Source organism: Lithobates pipiens, unplaced genomic scaffold, assembly GCF_037356315.1.
Source record: "Lithobates pipiens isolate NorthernLeopardFrog02 unplaced genomic scaffold, aLitPip1_a1.2 Scaffold_18, whole genome shotgun sequence".
NCBI lineage: Eukaryota > Metazoa > Chordata > Amphibia > Anura > Ranidae > Lithobates > Lithobates pipiens.
In genome coordinates, this window is record NW_027507758.1 from 21010644 (window position 1) to 21027796 (window position 17153).

The 17153-nt window shown below is 47.1% G+C and overlaps 1 protein-coding gene across 7 annotated transcripts in view; it reads left to right on the forward strand.

The window, feature by feature from the left end:
• Positions 1-11654: 11654 nt before the first annotated feature.
• The window catches only part of LOC143986994 (uncharacterized), a 165728-nt gene continuing 160229 nt past the window's right edge, over positions 11655-17153 (forward strand). For 6 of the 7 annotated variants that reach the window (XM_077485424.1, XM_077485429.1, XM_077485430.1 and 3 more), the window contains exons 1-3: positions 11659-11704; positions 13131-13355; positions 15527-16046. In XM_077485424.1, the coding sequence (XP_077341550.1) occupies positions 15576-16046 (471 nt within the window). In that variant the 5' untranslated portion in view covers positions 11659-11704; positions 13131-13355; positions 15527-15575. Of the gene's footprint in view, positions 11705-13130; positions 13356-15526; positions 16047-17153 lie in introns of all 7 variants that reach the window. The other variant, XM_077485425.1, reaches the window with a different exon arrangement.

The window sequence follows — 17153 nt, forward strand, 5'->3', positions numbered from 1 at the left end:
GGAGAATTTTGTGCTGAGAGGGGGGATTCGGAGTGGGGGGTAGAGGATTTGTGCTAAGAGAGGTGATTTGGAAAGAGAGAGGATTTCATCATGGAGAGAGAATAGGGGGGCAGATGTTTGCCCTGGGTTGGTGGGGGAATTTGTGCTAGGAGGGGACTTTTTGGGGGGGGGGGGATTTTTTGCTAGTAGGGATGATTGGGGGGTATTTATGTTAGAAGGGGAATTTGGGGGTTTATAGGAGGGGGGGATTGGGGGGAGAATTTGTGCTGAGAGGGGGGATAGGGAGTGGGGGTAGAGGATTTGTGCTAAAAGGAGTGATTTTGTGGGGGTATTTGGAAAGAGGGAAGATTTGAGTTTTTAGAGGGGATAGGGGGGTAAATGTATAGTGGGAGGAGGAGGAATTTATGTTTAGGGGTTAAGCTTGCAGATTAGTGGTTGAGTACTTGATTTGTTTGTTTTTTTTGGGGGGGGGGGGGTTGCTCATACATCTTGGGGGGGGGCAGTTTGGTTAGTTTTCCCTGAGCTCTAGATGACCTTGTCCTGGCACTGTGATAACTCAGAAGGGCAATTGGGAGACAGGGGGTTGTCATCATATAGCAGGAAGTGCCTGAGCAGGGCAGAATCACCAGGGATTATTTTATTAATTGTTTTGTTAAGAATGAAGATGAGTTTTAAAATGAAATGAACATGTTGAAGCTTCAATGAGATTTTAGTGGTTGGGTTCATGTCTACTTTACCTGCTGAGCTATCAGAGCCTGTTAATGGGCTTTGGATGGACATAGGAGGAGAGGATGGATGGGTAAGACGGATATAGGAGGAGAGGATGGACAGGTAAGATGGATAGAGGAGGAGAGGATGGATGGGTAAGACGGATATAGGAGGAGAGGATGGATGGGTAAGATGGATAGAGGAGGAGAGGATGGATGGGTAAGATGGATAGAGGCGGAGAGGATGGATGGGTAAGACGGATATAGGAGGAGAGGATGGATGGGTAAGATGGATATTGGAGGAGAGGATGGATGGGTAAGATGGATATAGGAGGAGAGGATGGATGGGTAAGATGGATAGAGGAGGAGAGGATGGATGGGTAAGACGGATATAGGAGGAGAGGATGGATGGGTAAGATGGATATTGGAGGAGAGGATGGATGGGTAAGATGGATAGAGGAGAGAGGATGGACAGGTAAGATGGATAGAGGAGGAGAGGATGGATGGGTAAGATGGATATTGGAGGAGAGGATGGATGGGTAAGATGGATAGAGGAGGAGAGGATGGATGGGTAAGACGGATATAGGAGGAGAGGATGGATGGGTAAGATGGATATTGGAGGAGAGGATGGATGGGTAAGATGGATAGAGGAGGAGAGGATGGACAGGTAAGATGGATAGAGGAGGAGAGGATGGATGGGTAGGATGGATATTGGAGGAGAGGATGGATGGGTAAGATGGATAGAGGAGGAGAGGATGGATGGGTAAGATGGATATAGGAGGAGAGGATGGATGGGTAAGACGGATATAGGAGGAGAGGATGGATGGGTAGGATGGATATTGGAGGAGAGGATGGACAGGTAAGATGGATAGAGGAGGAGAGGATGGATGGGTAAGATGGATATTGGAGGAGAGGGTGGATGGGTAAGACGGATATAGGAGGAGAGGATGGATGGGTAAGATGGATATTGGAGGAGAGGGTGGATGGGTAAGATGGATAGAGGAGGAGAGGATGGACAGGTAAGATGGATAGAGGAGGAGAGGATGGGTGGGTAGGATGGATATCGGAGGAGAGGATGGATGGGTAAAATGGATATAGGAGGAGAGGATGGATGGGTAAGATGGATATTGGAGGAGAGGATGGATGGGTAAGATGGATATAGGAGGAGAGGGTGGATGGGTAAGATGGATATAGGAGGAGAGGATGGATGGGTAAGATGGATATAGGAGGAGAGGATGGATGGGTAAGATGGATATAGGAGGAGAGGATGGATTGGTAAGTTGGATATAGGAGGAGAGGGTGGACAGGTAAGATGGATAGAGGAGGAGAGGATGGATGGGTAAGATGGATAGAGGAGGAGAGGATGGATGGGTAAGATGGATATAGGAGGAGAGGATGGATTGGTAAGTTGGATATAGGAGGAGAGGATGGATGGGTAAGATGGATAGAGGAGGAGAGGATGGATGGGTAAGATGGATAGAGGAGGAGAGGATGGATGGGTAAGATGGATATAGGAGGAGAGGATGGATTGGTAAGATGGATAGAGGAGGAGAGGATGGATGGGTAAGATGGATAGAGGAGGAGAGGATGTACAGGTAAGATGGATAGAGGAGGAGGAGGATAGGGTAAGATGGATAGAGGAGGAGAGGATGGATGGGTAAGATGGATAGAGGAGGAGAGGATGTACAGGTAAGATGGATATAGGAGGAGAGGATGGATGGGTAAGATGGATATTGGAGGAGAGGATGGACGGGAAAGATGGATATAGGAGGAGAGGATGGATGGGTAAGATGGATATAGGAGGAGAGGATGGATGGGTAAGATGGATATTGGAGGAGAGGATGGATGGGTAAGATGGATATCGGAGGAGGAGGATGGATGGGTAAGATGGATATAGGAGGAGAGGATGGATGGGTAAGATGGATAGAAGAGGAGAGCATGGACAGGTAAGATGGATATAGGAGAAGAAGATGGATAAGATGGATATCGGAGGAGGAGGATGGATGGGTAAGATGGATATTGGAGGAGAGGATGGACGGGAGAACAGGTAAGACAGATATAGGAGGGGAGGGGGACCGCTAAGATAGGTAAAGGAGAGCAGGGATAACAGGTATTATAGATATAAGAGGGAATGGGGGACAGGTAAGGTAGACATAGGAGGGGAGGGGGGAAAAGGTAAAATAGATATTCGAGGGGAGGGGAACAAGTAAAGTATATAAAGGAGGACAGGGAGAACAAATAAAACATATAGGAATGGGACAGGTAAGATAGATATAGGAGGGAATGGGGACAGGTAATATAGATATAGGAGGGAATGGGGGACAGGTAATATAGATAAAGGAGGGAATGGGGGACAGGTAATATAGATATAGGAGGGAATGGGGGACAGGTAATATAGATATAGAAGGGAATGGGGACAGGTAATATAGATATAGGAGGGAATGGGGGACAGGTAATATAGATAAAGGAGGGAATGGGGGACAGGTAATATAGATATAGAAGGGACTGGGGGACAGGTAATATAGATATAGGAGGGAATGGGGGACAGGTAATATAGATATAGAAGGGAATGGGGACAGGTGATATAGATATAGGAGGGAATGGGGGACAAGTAATATAGATATAGGAGGGAATGGGGGACAGGTAATATAGATATAGGAGGGAATGGGGGACAGGTAATATAGATATAGGAGGGAATGGGGACAGGTAATATAGATATAGAAGGGAATGGGGACAGGTAATATAGATAAAGGAGGGAATGGGGGACAGGTAATATAGATATAGAAGGGAATGGGGACAGGTAATATAGATATAGGAGGGAATGGGGGACAGGTAATATAGATAAAGGAGGGAATGGGGGACAGGTAATATAGATATAGAAGGGACTGGGGGACAGGTAATATAGATATAGGAGGGAATGGGGGACAGGTAATATAGATATAGAAGGGAATGGGGACAGGTGATATAGATATAGGAGGTAGTGATGGCCGAACGGTTCGCCCGGCGGTCGTTTCGCGGCGAATTTCCGACTTTCGCCGTCCGCGGGTTCGAACGCCTTTTTCCGTCGTTCGCCCCGGCGGACTTACGTGTTTAATGTATACAAGAACTTTAACCTTTCGTGACACGTTTATCATGTGTTACAGGACAACCAATTGAGACATGACAGCTCATGGACACTTGGACATTCCCCCTAACCTATAAATACACCCGATCCGGTGGCCATTTTACATTCTTTCTTCTGTCACTGTAGGGAAAGGATCCTGTGTGGAGTAGGGACAGAGAAAACGCTAGCTATTTGGTACACAAAAGTTCTTTTCAGGACTGGTATAGGTGTTAGGTCAGCAGCCTGAGTTTCTTTTGTCAGTTTAGATAAAGGGACAGAGCGCTGTATGCTGCTATTTTAGGGACAGCTCAGCCAGATTAGTCTTTCTTCATCATCATCATCATCATCATCATTAGCTGTTACTATCAGGTCCACAAAAGAGCTGTTCCAGCTAATCGTTCCAGCCTACTCTTTTTTGCCAATTTGTATAGGGACAGGCAGGAAGCAGTGTGTCAGGCAGTGAGGATAATTTTAAAGACTTGCTGTTACTATTAGTTCCACAAAGGTTCTTTTCAGGACTGGTATCAGTGGTACGGTAATAGGCTTGTACACGTATAATATTCTTTCTTCCAAATATAGAAAGAATATTATACTTGACTGCTGCCCTTCTGCTGCAGTCTGCTAATCATTCACAACTCACTTGTTCCACAAAGCTCTTTATCAGGACTGGTAACTTGGTCTGTCTAGGGTGCTACGGTACATAGGCTTGGGTGCGGTACAGTCTGCTGTTCTGTAAGGACCGCTATCGGTCCACAATAGATAGGGTTGCCGTGCACTACTGCTGACCGCTGCCCTATACTGCAGCAGTCCTTCAGCGGTATAGGGACTGACGCACAGTCTGCTAAACACTAATACACAACCTGCTTGGTCCACAAAAGTTCTTATAAGGACTGGTAACTTGGTATAGGGTGCTACGGTACATAGGCCTGAGTGCGTTACAGTCTGCTGTTCTGTAAGGACCGCTATCGGTCCACAATACATAGGGTTGACGTGCACTACTGCTGACCGCTGCCCTATACTGCAGCAGTCCTTCAGCGGTATAGGGACTGACGCACAGTCTGCTAAACACTAACACACAACCTGCTTGGTCCACAAAAGTTCTTATAAGGACTGGTAACTTGGTATAGGGTGCTACGGTACATAGGCCTGAGTGCAGTACAGTCTGCTGTTCTGTAAGGACTGCTATCGGTCCACAATACATAGGGTTGCCGTGCACTACTGCTGACCGCTGCCCTATACTGCAGCAGTCCTTCAGCGGTATAGGGACTGACGCACAGTCTGCTAAACACTAATACACAACCTGCTTGGTCCACAAAAGTTCTTATAAGGACTGGTAACTTGGTATAGGGTGCTACGGTACATAGGCCTGAGTGCGTTACAGTCTGCTGTTCTGTAAGGACCGCTATCGGTCCACAATACATAGGGTTGCCGTGCACTACTGCTGACCGCTGCCCTATACTGCAGCAGTCCTTCATTGGTATAGGGACTGACGTACAGTCTGCTAATCACTAACACACAACCTGCTTGGTCCACAAAAGTTCTTATAAGGACTGGTAACTTGGTATAGGGTGCTACGGTACATAGGCCTGAGTGCGTTACAGTCTGCTGTTCTGTAAGGACCGCTATCGGTCCACAATACATAGGGTTGCCGTGCACTACTGCTGACCGCTGCCCTATACTGCAGCAGTCCTTCATTGGTATAGGGACTGACGTACAGTCTGCTAATCACTAACACACAACCTGCTTGGTCCACAAAAGTTCTTATAAGGACTGGTAACTTGGTATAGGGTGCTACGGTACATAGGCCTGAGTGCGTTACAGTCTGCTGTTCTGTAAGGACCGCTATCGGTCCACAATACATAGGGTTGCCGTGCACTACTGCTGACCGCTGCCCTATACTGCAGCAGTCCTTCATTGGTATAGGGACTGACGTACAGTCTGCTAATCACTAACACACAACCTGCTTGGTCCACAAAAGTTCTTATAAGGACTGGTAACTTGGTATAGGGTGCTACGGTACATAGGCCTGAGTGCGTTACAGTCTGCTGTTCTGTAAGGACCGCTATCGGTCCACAATACATAGGGTTGCCGTGCACTACTGCTGACCGCTGCCCTATACTGCAGCAGTCCTTCATTGGTATAGGGACTGACGTACAGTCTGCTAATCACTAACACACAACCTGCTTGGTCCACAAAAGTTTTTATAAGGACTGGTAACTTGGTATAGGGTGCTACGGTACATAGGCCTGAGTGCAGTACAGTCTGCTGTTCTGTAAGGACCGCTATCGGTCCACAATACATAGGGTTGACGTGCACTACTGCTGACCGCTGCCCTATACTGCAGCAGTCCTTCATTGGTATAGGGACTGACGTACAGTCTGCTAATCACTAACACACAACCTGCTTGGTCCACAAAAGTTTTTATAAGGACTGGTAACTTGGTATAGGGTGCTACGGTACATAGGCCTGAGTGCAGTACAGTCTGCTGTTCTGTAAGGACCGCTATCGGTCCACAATACATAGGGTTGACGTGCACTACTGCTGACCGCTGCCCTATACTGCAGCAGTCCTTCAGCGGTATAGGGACTAAGAGTTTTGTCACAGGGTGATTTAAAAAATGACAGGCAGAGGAAGAGGCAGGCCCTTCCGCAGGGGTGGTAGGGGTAGGGCAGGAGCAACAGCCTTGAGCCAAAGTGGGAAGTTGCAGAAGGTGCGTTCAATTACTTTAAAGGACGCACCAGACTTGGTTGAGTGGCTCACTCAGCCTTATTCTTCTGCACCCTCCTCATCCTCTCGATCTGCACCCTCTTCTTCACTCTCTGCTATGTGCACCCCCAAAGACACTACCACCAACAACACCACCACCACCACATACCTTCCGCTTGAGTGCAAATGGGGGCCTTCATGCTCCAGTGTTTTAATAGGGACCCCCGTATAAAAAGCATGAGGGTCAAGGACCAGTACTGGGTGGCAACGTACTTAGATCCCCGGTACAAACACAAAATGGCGGAAATGTTACCGCCGTCGCAGAGGGCTGTCAGAATGCAGCACTTCCAGGCCTTGCTTCGAGAAATGCTGCATTCTGCTTTTGCGTGCGCTGGCAGAGGAGCAATTCCCACTCCCAGAGAAGGATTTGCGGGTACCAATCCAACAGCGCCTGCAAGAAGAGGCCGGTTTGAAGATGTGTTGGTGACTTCGGATATGAGGTCATTCTTTCAGCCGACCCATCGACAGGTGTCATCCGGATCCAGCATCAGGGAACGCCTAGACCGTCAGGTGTCCGACTACATTGGGTTAACGGCCGATGTGGACGCTCTGAGGAGTGATGAACCCCTAGACTACTGGGTGGGCAGGCTTGACCTCTGGCCAGAGCTTGCCCAATTTGCAATCGAACTGTTGGCTTGCCCCTCATCCAGTGTCCTGTCCGAAAGGACGTTCAGCGCAGCAGGGGGGATTGTGACCGATAAGCGTACTCGCCTAGCTCACGACAGTGTTAACTACCTCACATTTCTAAAAATGAATGAGGCATGGATCTCGGAGGAATTCAACACATGTGATCAGTAGACCATGTATATGTCTATAAACAATTTTTGGAATCAAGCACACAGACCTTCTTAATTCATTTGGCTCACTTCCCTGACCCAAAAAAGCACACCGTACTATATGCCCCTACCCTCCTCTTTGAAGAGGTTGAGCGGTGTCATATTTCTACTGGGGCTGCTTATTATGAGGGGTTCCCACCATCCCTGTGCTGTGCTGACTTCCTCCTGGGTGTTCTTATTATGAGGGGCTCCCACCATCCCTGTGCTGTGCTGACTTCCTCCTGGGGGTTCTTATTATGAGGGGCTCCCACCATCCCTGTGCTGTGCTGACTTCCTCCTGGGGGTTCTTATTATGAGGGGATCACACCATCCCTGTGCTGTGCTGACTTCCTCCTGGGGCTGCTTACGGTGCTGCTGTCAGCGCTGTATGTCACGGAGCTGCTGTCAGCGCTGTATGTCACGGAGCTGCTGTCAGCGCTGTATGTCACGGAGCTGCTGTCAGCGCTGTATGTCACGGAGCTGCTGTCAGCGCTGTATGTCACGGAGCTGCTGTCAGCGCTGTATGTCACGGAGCTGCTGTCAGCGCTGTATGTCACGGAGCTGCTGTCAGCGCTGTATGTCACGGTGCTGCTGTCAGCGCTGTATGTCACGGAGCTGCTGTCAGCGCTGTATGTCACGGAGCTGCTGTCAGCGCTGTATGTCACGGAGCTGCTGTCAGCGCTGTATGTCACGGAGCTGCTGTCAGCGCTGTATGTCACGGAGCTGCTGTCAGCGCTGTATGTCACGGTGCTGATGTCAGTGCTCTGTATTACGGTGCTGCTGTCAGTGCTCTGTATCTCCTGCACCCTCTTGTTTGCCTACCCTGGTCCCTGACCTTCCCTCTCCTCCATTGCCTTCATTAGCTCCATAGTCCTGAATTGTCAGAACAATTTCCCAAATAAAAAAAAAATGCTTGTAGTTATCGATCCCAAATTCACCTCATACATGTATTATGCTATTGTCCAGGTGGTGGGACTACGTGCTACCCCCTAATAATTACCCCGTGGCCGCAAATTCGACCTAAAGGTTTGCGAAATTCGCCTCCCATTGAAGTCAATGGAGCCCGCGGCGAACGGTCGTTTTCGCGAACGTTTGTGCCCGTTCGCGTTTCGCGTTCGCGAAACGTCCCGTCGGAAGTTCGTCCATCACTAATAGGAGGGAATGGGGGACAAGTAATATAGATATAGGAGGGAATGGGGGACAGGTAATATAGATATAGAAGGGACTGGGGGACAGGTAATATAGATATAGGAGGGAATGGGGGACAGGTAATATAGATATAGAAGGGAATGGGGACAGGTGATATACACATAGGAGGGAATGGGGGACAGGTAATATAGATATAGGAGGGAATGGGGGACAGGTAATATAGATATAGGAGGGAATGGGGGACAGGTAATATAGATATAGAAGGGACTGGGGGACAGGTAATATAGATATAGGAGGGAATGGGGGACAGGTAATATAGATATAGAAGGGAATGGGGACAGGTGATATACACATAGGAGGGAATGGGGGACAGGTAATATAGATATAGGAGGGAATGGGGGACAGGTAATATAGATATAGGAGGGAATGGGGGACAGGTAATATACATATAGGAGGGAATGGGGGACAGGTAATATAGATAAAGGAGGGAATGGGGGACAGGTAATATAGATATAGGAGGGAATGGGGACAGGTAATATAAATATAGGAGGCAATGGGGGACAGGTAATATAGATATAGGAGGGAATGGGGGACAGGTAATATAGAGGAGGGAATGGGGGACAGGTAATATAGATATAGGAGGGAATGGGGACAGGTAATATAAATATAGGAGGTAATGGGGGACAGGTAATATAGATATAGGAGGGAATGGGGGACAGGTAATATAGATATAGGAGGGAATGGGGGACAGGTAATATAGATAAAGGAGGGAATGGGGGACAGGTAATATAGATATAGGAGGGAATGGGGACAGGTAATATAAATATAGGAGGCAATGGGGGACAGGTAATATAGAGGAGGGAATGGGGGACAGGTAATATAGATAAAGGAGGGAATGGGGGACAGGTAATATAGATATAGGAGGGAATGGGGGACAGGTAATATAGATAAAGGAGGGAATGGGGGACAGGTAATATAGATAAAGGAGGGAATGGGGGACAGGTAATATAGATATAGGAGGGAATGGGGACGGGTAATATAAATATAGGAGGGAATGGGGGACAGGTAATATAGATAGAGGAGGGAATGGGGGACAGGTAATATAGATATAGGAGGGAATGGGGGACAGGTAATATAGATAAAGGAGGGAATGGGGGACAGGTAATATAGATAAAGGAGGGAATGGGGACGGGTAATATAAATATAGGAGGCAATGGGGGACAGGTAATATAGATAGAGGAGGGAATGGGGGACAGGTAAAATAGATATAGGAGGGAATAGGGTCCGACCTAGACAGGCTGTAGAATAAGATAAAAGATATATGAAAAAAATATGGATTGTATATAGAGAAGATGAAATAAAGGAGTGAGAAAAATGGGACAAATTCACAGACGATCAGGGAAAATAAGCACGATAAGAGCACACAACCAGGCAATATGGATATTAAAATAATTGTATGGAATTATAAATTGTGATTTGATGTCCTCTGATGGGCTAGTAGACATACACATGGGTAATGCCAGGCTGGCCATGCACTATACCATCTGATTGTTGGATCACTGTACAATCTCTTTTTGATTTACCAAAACGATTTAATATGGGATAAAACCTAAACTATCCATGTTGTTAATATCAAAACAGGCAGGTCCTTGCATTACATAGTTGGTGGCAGATCAAAAGGAGATTGTACAGTCAGACAATCGTATAGTGTATGGTCAGCCTAAGTCTCATCTCATCCTTTACCCCAATTATAAAGTAACATAGACTCTATATACAGAGCATTGAATGTGCACAAATAAAAACATCTCTGATATACAGAGAACTTCAGGAAACATTGCAGAGAGTTTTCTTGATCTCTGCGCTAATTGCTGCATTGATCTATGTGACTCCGTCTCCCAGTTTTATTATATAGTAACCATTTCCATGTATTCTATGTGTACCTTTCTAGTCCTATAACCCTCTCTCATTAATATTATGTAACATGGTATTTTGTTCTATATATATGTATTATTGTTATTAATATTATTATTAATCCCGAGTTTATATGTATCTATTCTTCAATCAGACTCCTTCTTTAAGTATATGTAACATGTATTTAATATTATTATTATTACTATTATTAATAATATTATTCAGGATTGTTCTGTATCTAATCTTTAATCAAACTCCGTCTCCCAGTATTGTTATGTAATTGCATTTTGTTCTATGTGTATCTAGTCTTTTATATGTTGCTGTCTCTCAGTATTATTATACAATAACATTGTATTTATTTCTATATGTATCTAGTGCTTTATCTATCTCTGTCTCCCAGTATTATTATACAGTAACATTGCATTTATTTCTATATGTACAGTATATAGTCCTTTATCTATCTCCCAGTATTATTATATTATTAACCTTGTATTATGATCTATGTGTGTCTATTGGTCTCCCATAATTATTATTATACAGTAACTTTGTATTATGATCTATGTGTGTCTATTGATCTCCCAGTATTATATTATTAACCTTGTATTATGATCTATGTGTGTCTATTGGTCTCCCATAATTATTATTATACAGTAACTTTGTATTATGATCTATGTGTGTCTATTGGTCTCCCAGTATTATTATATAGTAACCTTGTATTATGATCTAGGTGTGTCTATTGATCTCCCAGTATTATTATATTATTAACCTTGTATTATGATCTATGTGTGTCTATCGATCTCCCAGTATTATTATACAGTATCCTTATATTATGATCTATGTCTGTCTATTGATCTCCCAGTATTATTATACAGTATCCCTGTATTATGATCTATGTCTGTCTATTGATCTCCCAGTATTATTATACAGTATCCCTGTATTATGATCTATGTCTGTCTATTGATCTCCCAGTATTATTATACAGTAATATTGTAGTATGATATATGTATATCTCTCAGTATTATTGACATTGTGACTCCCCTATAGAGGGGTCCAGACACCTGCCTTAATTAGCTCAGTGAGACGTGACATGGAAATACTTCTGTAGTATAGAGGGTTAAAGTGTCAGCTGTCCCCCAGCTGTCCCCCCATCATGTGGCACCAGGGAGCGGCATATATAGGGCCAGGTGACTGTGGGGACATCTGATTGCAGGAAGCTGCTGCTGGACACACAAGGGGCAGTCACCCAGACACAGGTGAGAACCCAGGGGGCATGAGGGGTGGTAGGTGTCCAGGGGGCATGAGAGATGGTAGGTGCACAGGGGACATGAGGGAAGGTAGGTGCCCAAGGAGCATGAGGGGTGGTAGGTGTCCAGGGGGCATGAGGGGTGGTAGGTGCCAGGGGGGCATGAGAGGTAGTAGTTTCCCAGGGCTGGAAGCTAGCAGAGTAGGGAGCCAGGGCCAGCCAGTGTAATGTTCTGTAGACTTAAAGGGCAATCTTCTGCAGCTATCCAGTACATAGAGCAATGTGCTGCAGAGTTATCACTTTAGCTGCCTTGCTGATGAGATACTCTGCAGGAACAGTATATCACAATGAGTCTGTTCATTGCAATGTTCTGCAGATATGCCACTACAGAGAGCAATTCTCTGCACATATGCCATTATACAGGTAAATGTTCTGCAGGTATGCTATTATACAGAGCAATGTTCTGCAGCTATGCCATTATATGGAGCAATGTTCTGCAGATATGCCATTATACAGAGAAATGTTCTGCAGACATGGCACTTTATACGGAGCAATATTCTGCAGACATGCCATTATACAGAGCAATGTTCTGCAGATCTTTCACTGTATCTGCCTGGCTGATGAGATACTCTGCAGCATACAACATATCACAATGGACCTGCTCATTGCAATGCTCTTCATTTATGCCATCATTCAGTGCAATGTTGAAGATGAAGATGGCGGTGTAATATATGGGGATGGGGATGAGGGGTGTATAATATGGGGATGGGGATGATGATTATTGGTGTATAATGTGGGGATGATGAAGGTGAGTGTATTATACAATGGTGAGGATGATGACGGGTGTTTAATATGGGGATAATGATGATGGGTGTATTATACAATGATGAGGATGATGGGTGTATTATATGGAGATGAGGATAGTGATGACCGGTGTATATTATGGGGATGACGATGAAGGGTGTATAATATGGGGATGAAGATGATGGGTGTATTATACAATGATGAGGATGATGAAGAGTGTATTATATGGGGATAATGACGATGAAGGGTGTTATATATGGGGATGAGAATGACACAATGATGAGGATGATGGGTGTATTATACAATGATGAGGATGAGGATAGAGATGACGGGTGTTATATGGAGATGAGGATAGGGATGGCGGGTGTTATATGGAGAAGAGGATAGAGATGACGGGATGACGGGTGTTATAGAGAGATGAGGATAGAGATGACGGGTGTTATAGAGAGATGAGAATAGAGATGACGGGTGTTATAGAGAGATGAGGATAGAGATGACGTGTGTTAGAGAGATGAGGATAGAGATGACGGGTGTTATAGAGAGATGAGGATAGAGATGACGGGTGTTATAGAGCGATGAGGATAGAGATGACGGGTGTATCTAACGCTGTGTATCTGCCCCTCTCCCCCCAGTTGCCCCCCTCCCCCCGCACTATGCCCGCCCCCCTGCTGCTCCTCCGCTCCGTCCTCCTCCGGGCTCTCGGTAGTCGGGCGGCCGCTCAGCTGGGGAAGGGGCTCCGCTGGACCGGATCTCATGTGATCGTATTGCTGCAGCGTCTGTGGGACTATCTGACCTCTGAGAGCTTCCGACAGTCAGTGCTGGGCTGTGTGCTGTGCCTGCTGGACCTGGCCAAGAAGGTGGGTGTCCGGGGGAGGGGGGCGGGGGGGAAGACTCAGAAAGTGACTACAGAGTGACCAGAGGGGGCAATTGGGGGCGGCAGAGAGTGAAATGGGGGGGTCGGTGAAATGAGAGGAGAGAGAGTGAAATGGGGGGGGGGAGTGAAATGAGAGGAGAGAGAGTGAAATGGGGGGGGGGAGGCAGAGAGTGAAATGGGGGGGTCGGTGAAATGAGAGGAGAGAGAGTGAAATGGGGGGGGGAGTGAAATGAGAGGAGAGAGAGTGAAATGGGGGGGGGGGAGGCAGAGAGTGAAATGGGGGGAGTGAAAGGAGGGGACCAGAGAGTTAAATTGGGGGGGGGGGGGGTGAAATGAGGGGACAGAGAGTGAAATGGGGGGGTCGGTGAAATGAGAGGAGAGAGAGTGAAATGAGGGGGCAGAGAGTGAAATGAGGGGGCAGAGAGTGAAATGAGGGGACAGAGAGTGAAATGGGGGGCAGAGAGTGAAATGAGGGGACAGAGAGTGAAATGGGGGGGCAGAGAGGGAAATGAGGGGACAGAGAGTGAAATGAGGGGGCAGAGAGTGAAATGGGGGGGGCAGAGAGGGAAATGAGGGGACAGAGAGTGAAATGGGGGGGGGGGCAGAGAGTGAAATGAGGGGACAGAGAGTGAAATGGGGGGCAGAGAGTGAAATGAGGGGACAGAGAGTGAAATGGGGGGCAGCAGAGAGTGAAATGAGGGGACAGAGAGTGAAAATGGGGGCAGAGAGTGAAATGAGGGGACAGAGAGTGAAAAGGGGGGGCATAGAGTGAAATGAGGGGACAGAGAGTGAAATGGGGGGGGCAGAGAGTGAAATGAGGGGACAGAGAGTGAAATGGGGGGGGGGCAGAGAGTGAAATGAGGGGACAGAGAGTGAAATGGGGGGGGGGCAGAGAGTGAAATGAGGGGACAGAGAGTGAAATGAGGGGACAGAGAGTGAAATGGGGGGGGGGGGGCAGAGAGTGAAATGAGGGGACAGAGAGTGAAATGGGGGGCAGAGAGTGAAATGAGGGGACATAGAGTGACTAGAAAGAAACACAAAGTGTCCAGAGGGGAAAAGAGAGTGACCAAAAGGGGACAGAGGGTGGCCCGAGGGGGACAGAGAGTGACCATAAAAGGCAGAGAGTGACCAAAGGGGGCCGAGAGTGATTAGAAGGTGACAGAGAGTATCCGGAAAGGAACACAAAGTTACCAGAGGGGATGGAGAGTAACCAGAGGGGGCCAAGAGTGATCAGAGGGGCAGAGAGTAATCAGAGGGGCAGAGAATGTGCACTGGTGGCAAGACGTGGCTCGAGGAGATAAGTGGCCAGAAGGGGACAGAGAGTCACCAAGATGGGGGGGGACAGAGAGTGACCAGAGAGGACAGATTGACCAGGGGAGACAGAAAGTGACCCAAGGAGACAAGTTACTATGTAATTATGTAAGTGACCAGAGGGGAAAAGAGTGACCAGAATGGGATAGCGGGTGATCAGAGACAGAGTGACCAGAGGAGACAATGAGTGACCACTGGTGGGACAAGGAGTAACTAGAGAGAGGACAGACCAGAAGGAATGGACCAGATGAGACAGAGTGACCAGAGGGGGGCAGTGAGCGATCAAAGGGGACAGAGAGTGACAAGCAGAGACATTGAGTGACCAGAGGGGGGCAGAGAGTGACAAGCAGAGACACTGAGTGACCAGAGGGGGGCAGAGAGTGACAAGCAGAGACACTGAGTGACCAGAGGGGGGCAGAGAGTGACAAGCAGAGACACTGAGTGACCAGAGGGGGGCAGAGAGTGACAAGCAGAGACATTGAGTGACCAGAGGGGGGCAGAGAGTGACAAGCAGAGACACTGAGTGACCAGAGGGGGGCAGAGAGTGACAAGCAGAGACATTGAGTGACCAGAGGGGGGCAAGAGTGACAAGCAGAGACATTGAGTGACCAGAGGGGGGCAGAGAGTGACAAGCAGAGACACTGAGTGACCAGAGGGGGGCAGAGAGTGACAAGCAGAGACACTGAGTGACCAGAGGGGGCAGAGAGTGACTAAAGTAGATAGAAAGTGACCAGAGGAGACAGAAGGAGACCAGAGGGAGGGAAGGGAGTGATGAGGACAGAGATGTCTGTGTGTTGAAGTATGTAATCAGCATGTTCTGATCTTCTGCCGATCTCTTCCCAGGACTCTACGAGGACACGCTCCTGATCTATGGTAGGCGGTGGGACAGATCATGTCTCAGGGTGTGATGAGGAAGCCACAGCCATTCACTGTTGGAACACGACTCTCCATTCCTAAATGTCCTGATTTATCTACCTCTGGCCACTGTGTGGCCCCTATGGACAGACTCTCTAAGCCTCAGAACCTACATAACCGCATGCTGCATTGCTCGCCACCTCTGCAAGGGGCCCTCCACTGTCGCAGCCCCCGTACTGGTCCACCAGACGATGAGGAGTTTAACCATGGACCTCACACATCTCTCGCACGCTCTATACGAAAGATCGCTCTCTCCCGGGATGGGGAGCCCGCCCACAAAGAGGGGGCGATAAGAATGAGCCCCAGGGCTTCCCTTATAAGCTCACATGGGAACTTCAATAATAATAACAGCCGGGGACTCAGGCAGCTCATGCCGGACGCTATCAACCCGCCATGTGATTGGATCAGCAGCGTAAAGAGTAATAAATCGCCTTCCAGCCAGGCCAAGGTAAGGGGGTTCATGACTCACTGCGTTCTGCTACCTGAGCCGCCTACGGGACAATCACCCTGACTCCACCAGAACTAACAGGGACTGCATGCTACTACCCCCACCCCATCGCACACAATGCAATTCTTCCATGTCCTATGACTGCAATAAGATGTTCTGTAGATGGTGTTCTTTATTATCTTGTTATGTTTGAATTTTATTATAGACTTCTTATAGCAGAAGATGTTCACAACTCTTCTAATCTTATCCAAAAAAAGGTGTGATCCTTTATAAGCAATAAGCAGAGGTTTGCAAATTGTTTCTTGGTTGTCAATTGTCCACCCAGAGCCACCTTCAGATACAACTGGCCACCCAGAGCCTCTGGTTTATAGACCAGATGCATTCTAAATATAGAGAAATATATCCAACTGTCCATCCAGAGCCTCTGGTTTATAGAATGGATACATGCTAAATATAGAGCTATTTAACCAACTTCCCATCCAGAGCCTCTGGTTTACTTTATAGACTGGATACATCCTAAATATAGAGCCATTTATTCAATTGTCCATCCAGAGCCTCTGGTTTATAGACCGGATACATCCTAAATATAGAGCCATTTATTCAATTGTCCATCCAGAGCCTCTGGTTTATAGACCGGATACATCCTAAATATAGAGCCATTTATTCAATTGTCCATCCAGAGCCTCTGGTTTACTTTATAGACTGGATACATCCTAAATATAGAGCCATTTATTCAATTGTCCATCCAGAGCCTCTGGTTTATAGACCGGATACATCCTAAATATAGAGCCATTTATCCAACTGTCCATCCAGAGCCTCTGGTTTATAGACCGGATACATCCTAAATATAGAGCAATTTATCCAACTGTCCATCCAGAGCCTCTGGTTTATAGACTGGATACACCAATTTATCCAACTGTCCATGCAGAGCCTCTGGTTTATGGACCAGATACATCCTAAATATAGAGCCATTTATCCAACTGTCCATCCAGAGCCTCTGGTTTATAGACTGGATACATCCTAAATATAGAGCCATTTATCCAACTGTCCATCCAGAGCCTCTGGTTTATAGACTGGATACATCCTAAATATAGAGCCATTTATCCA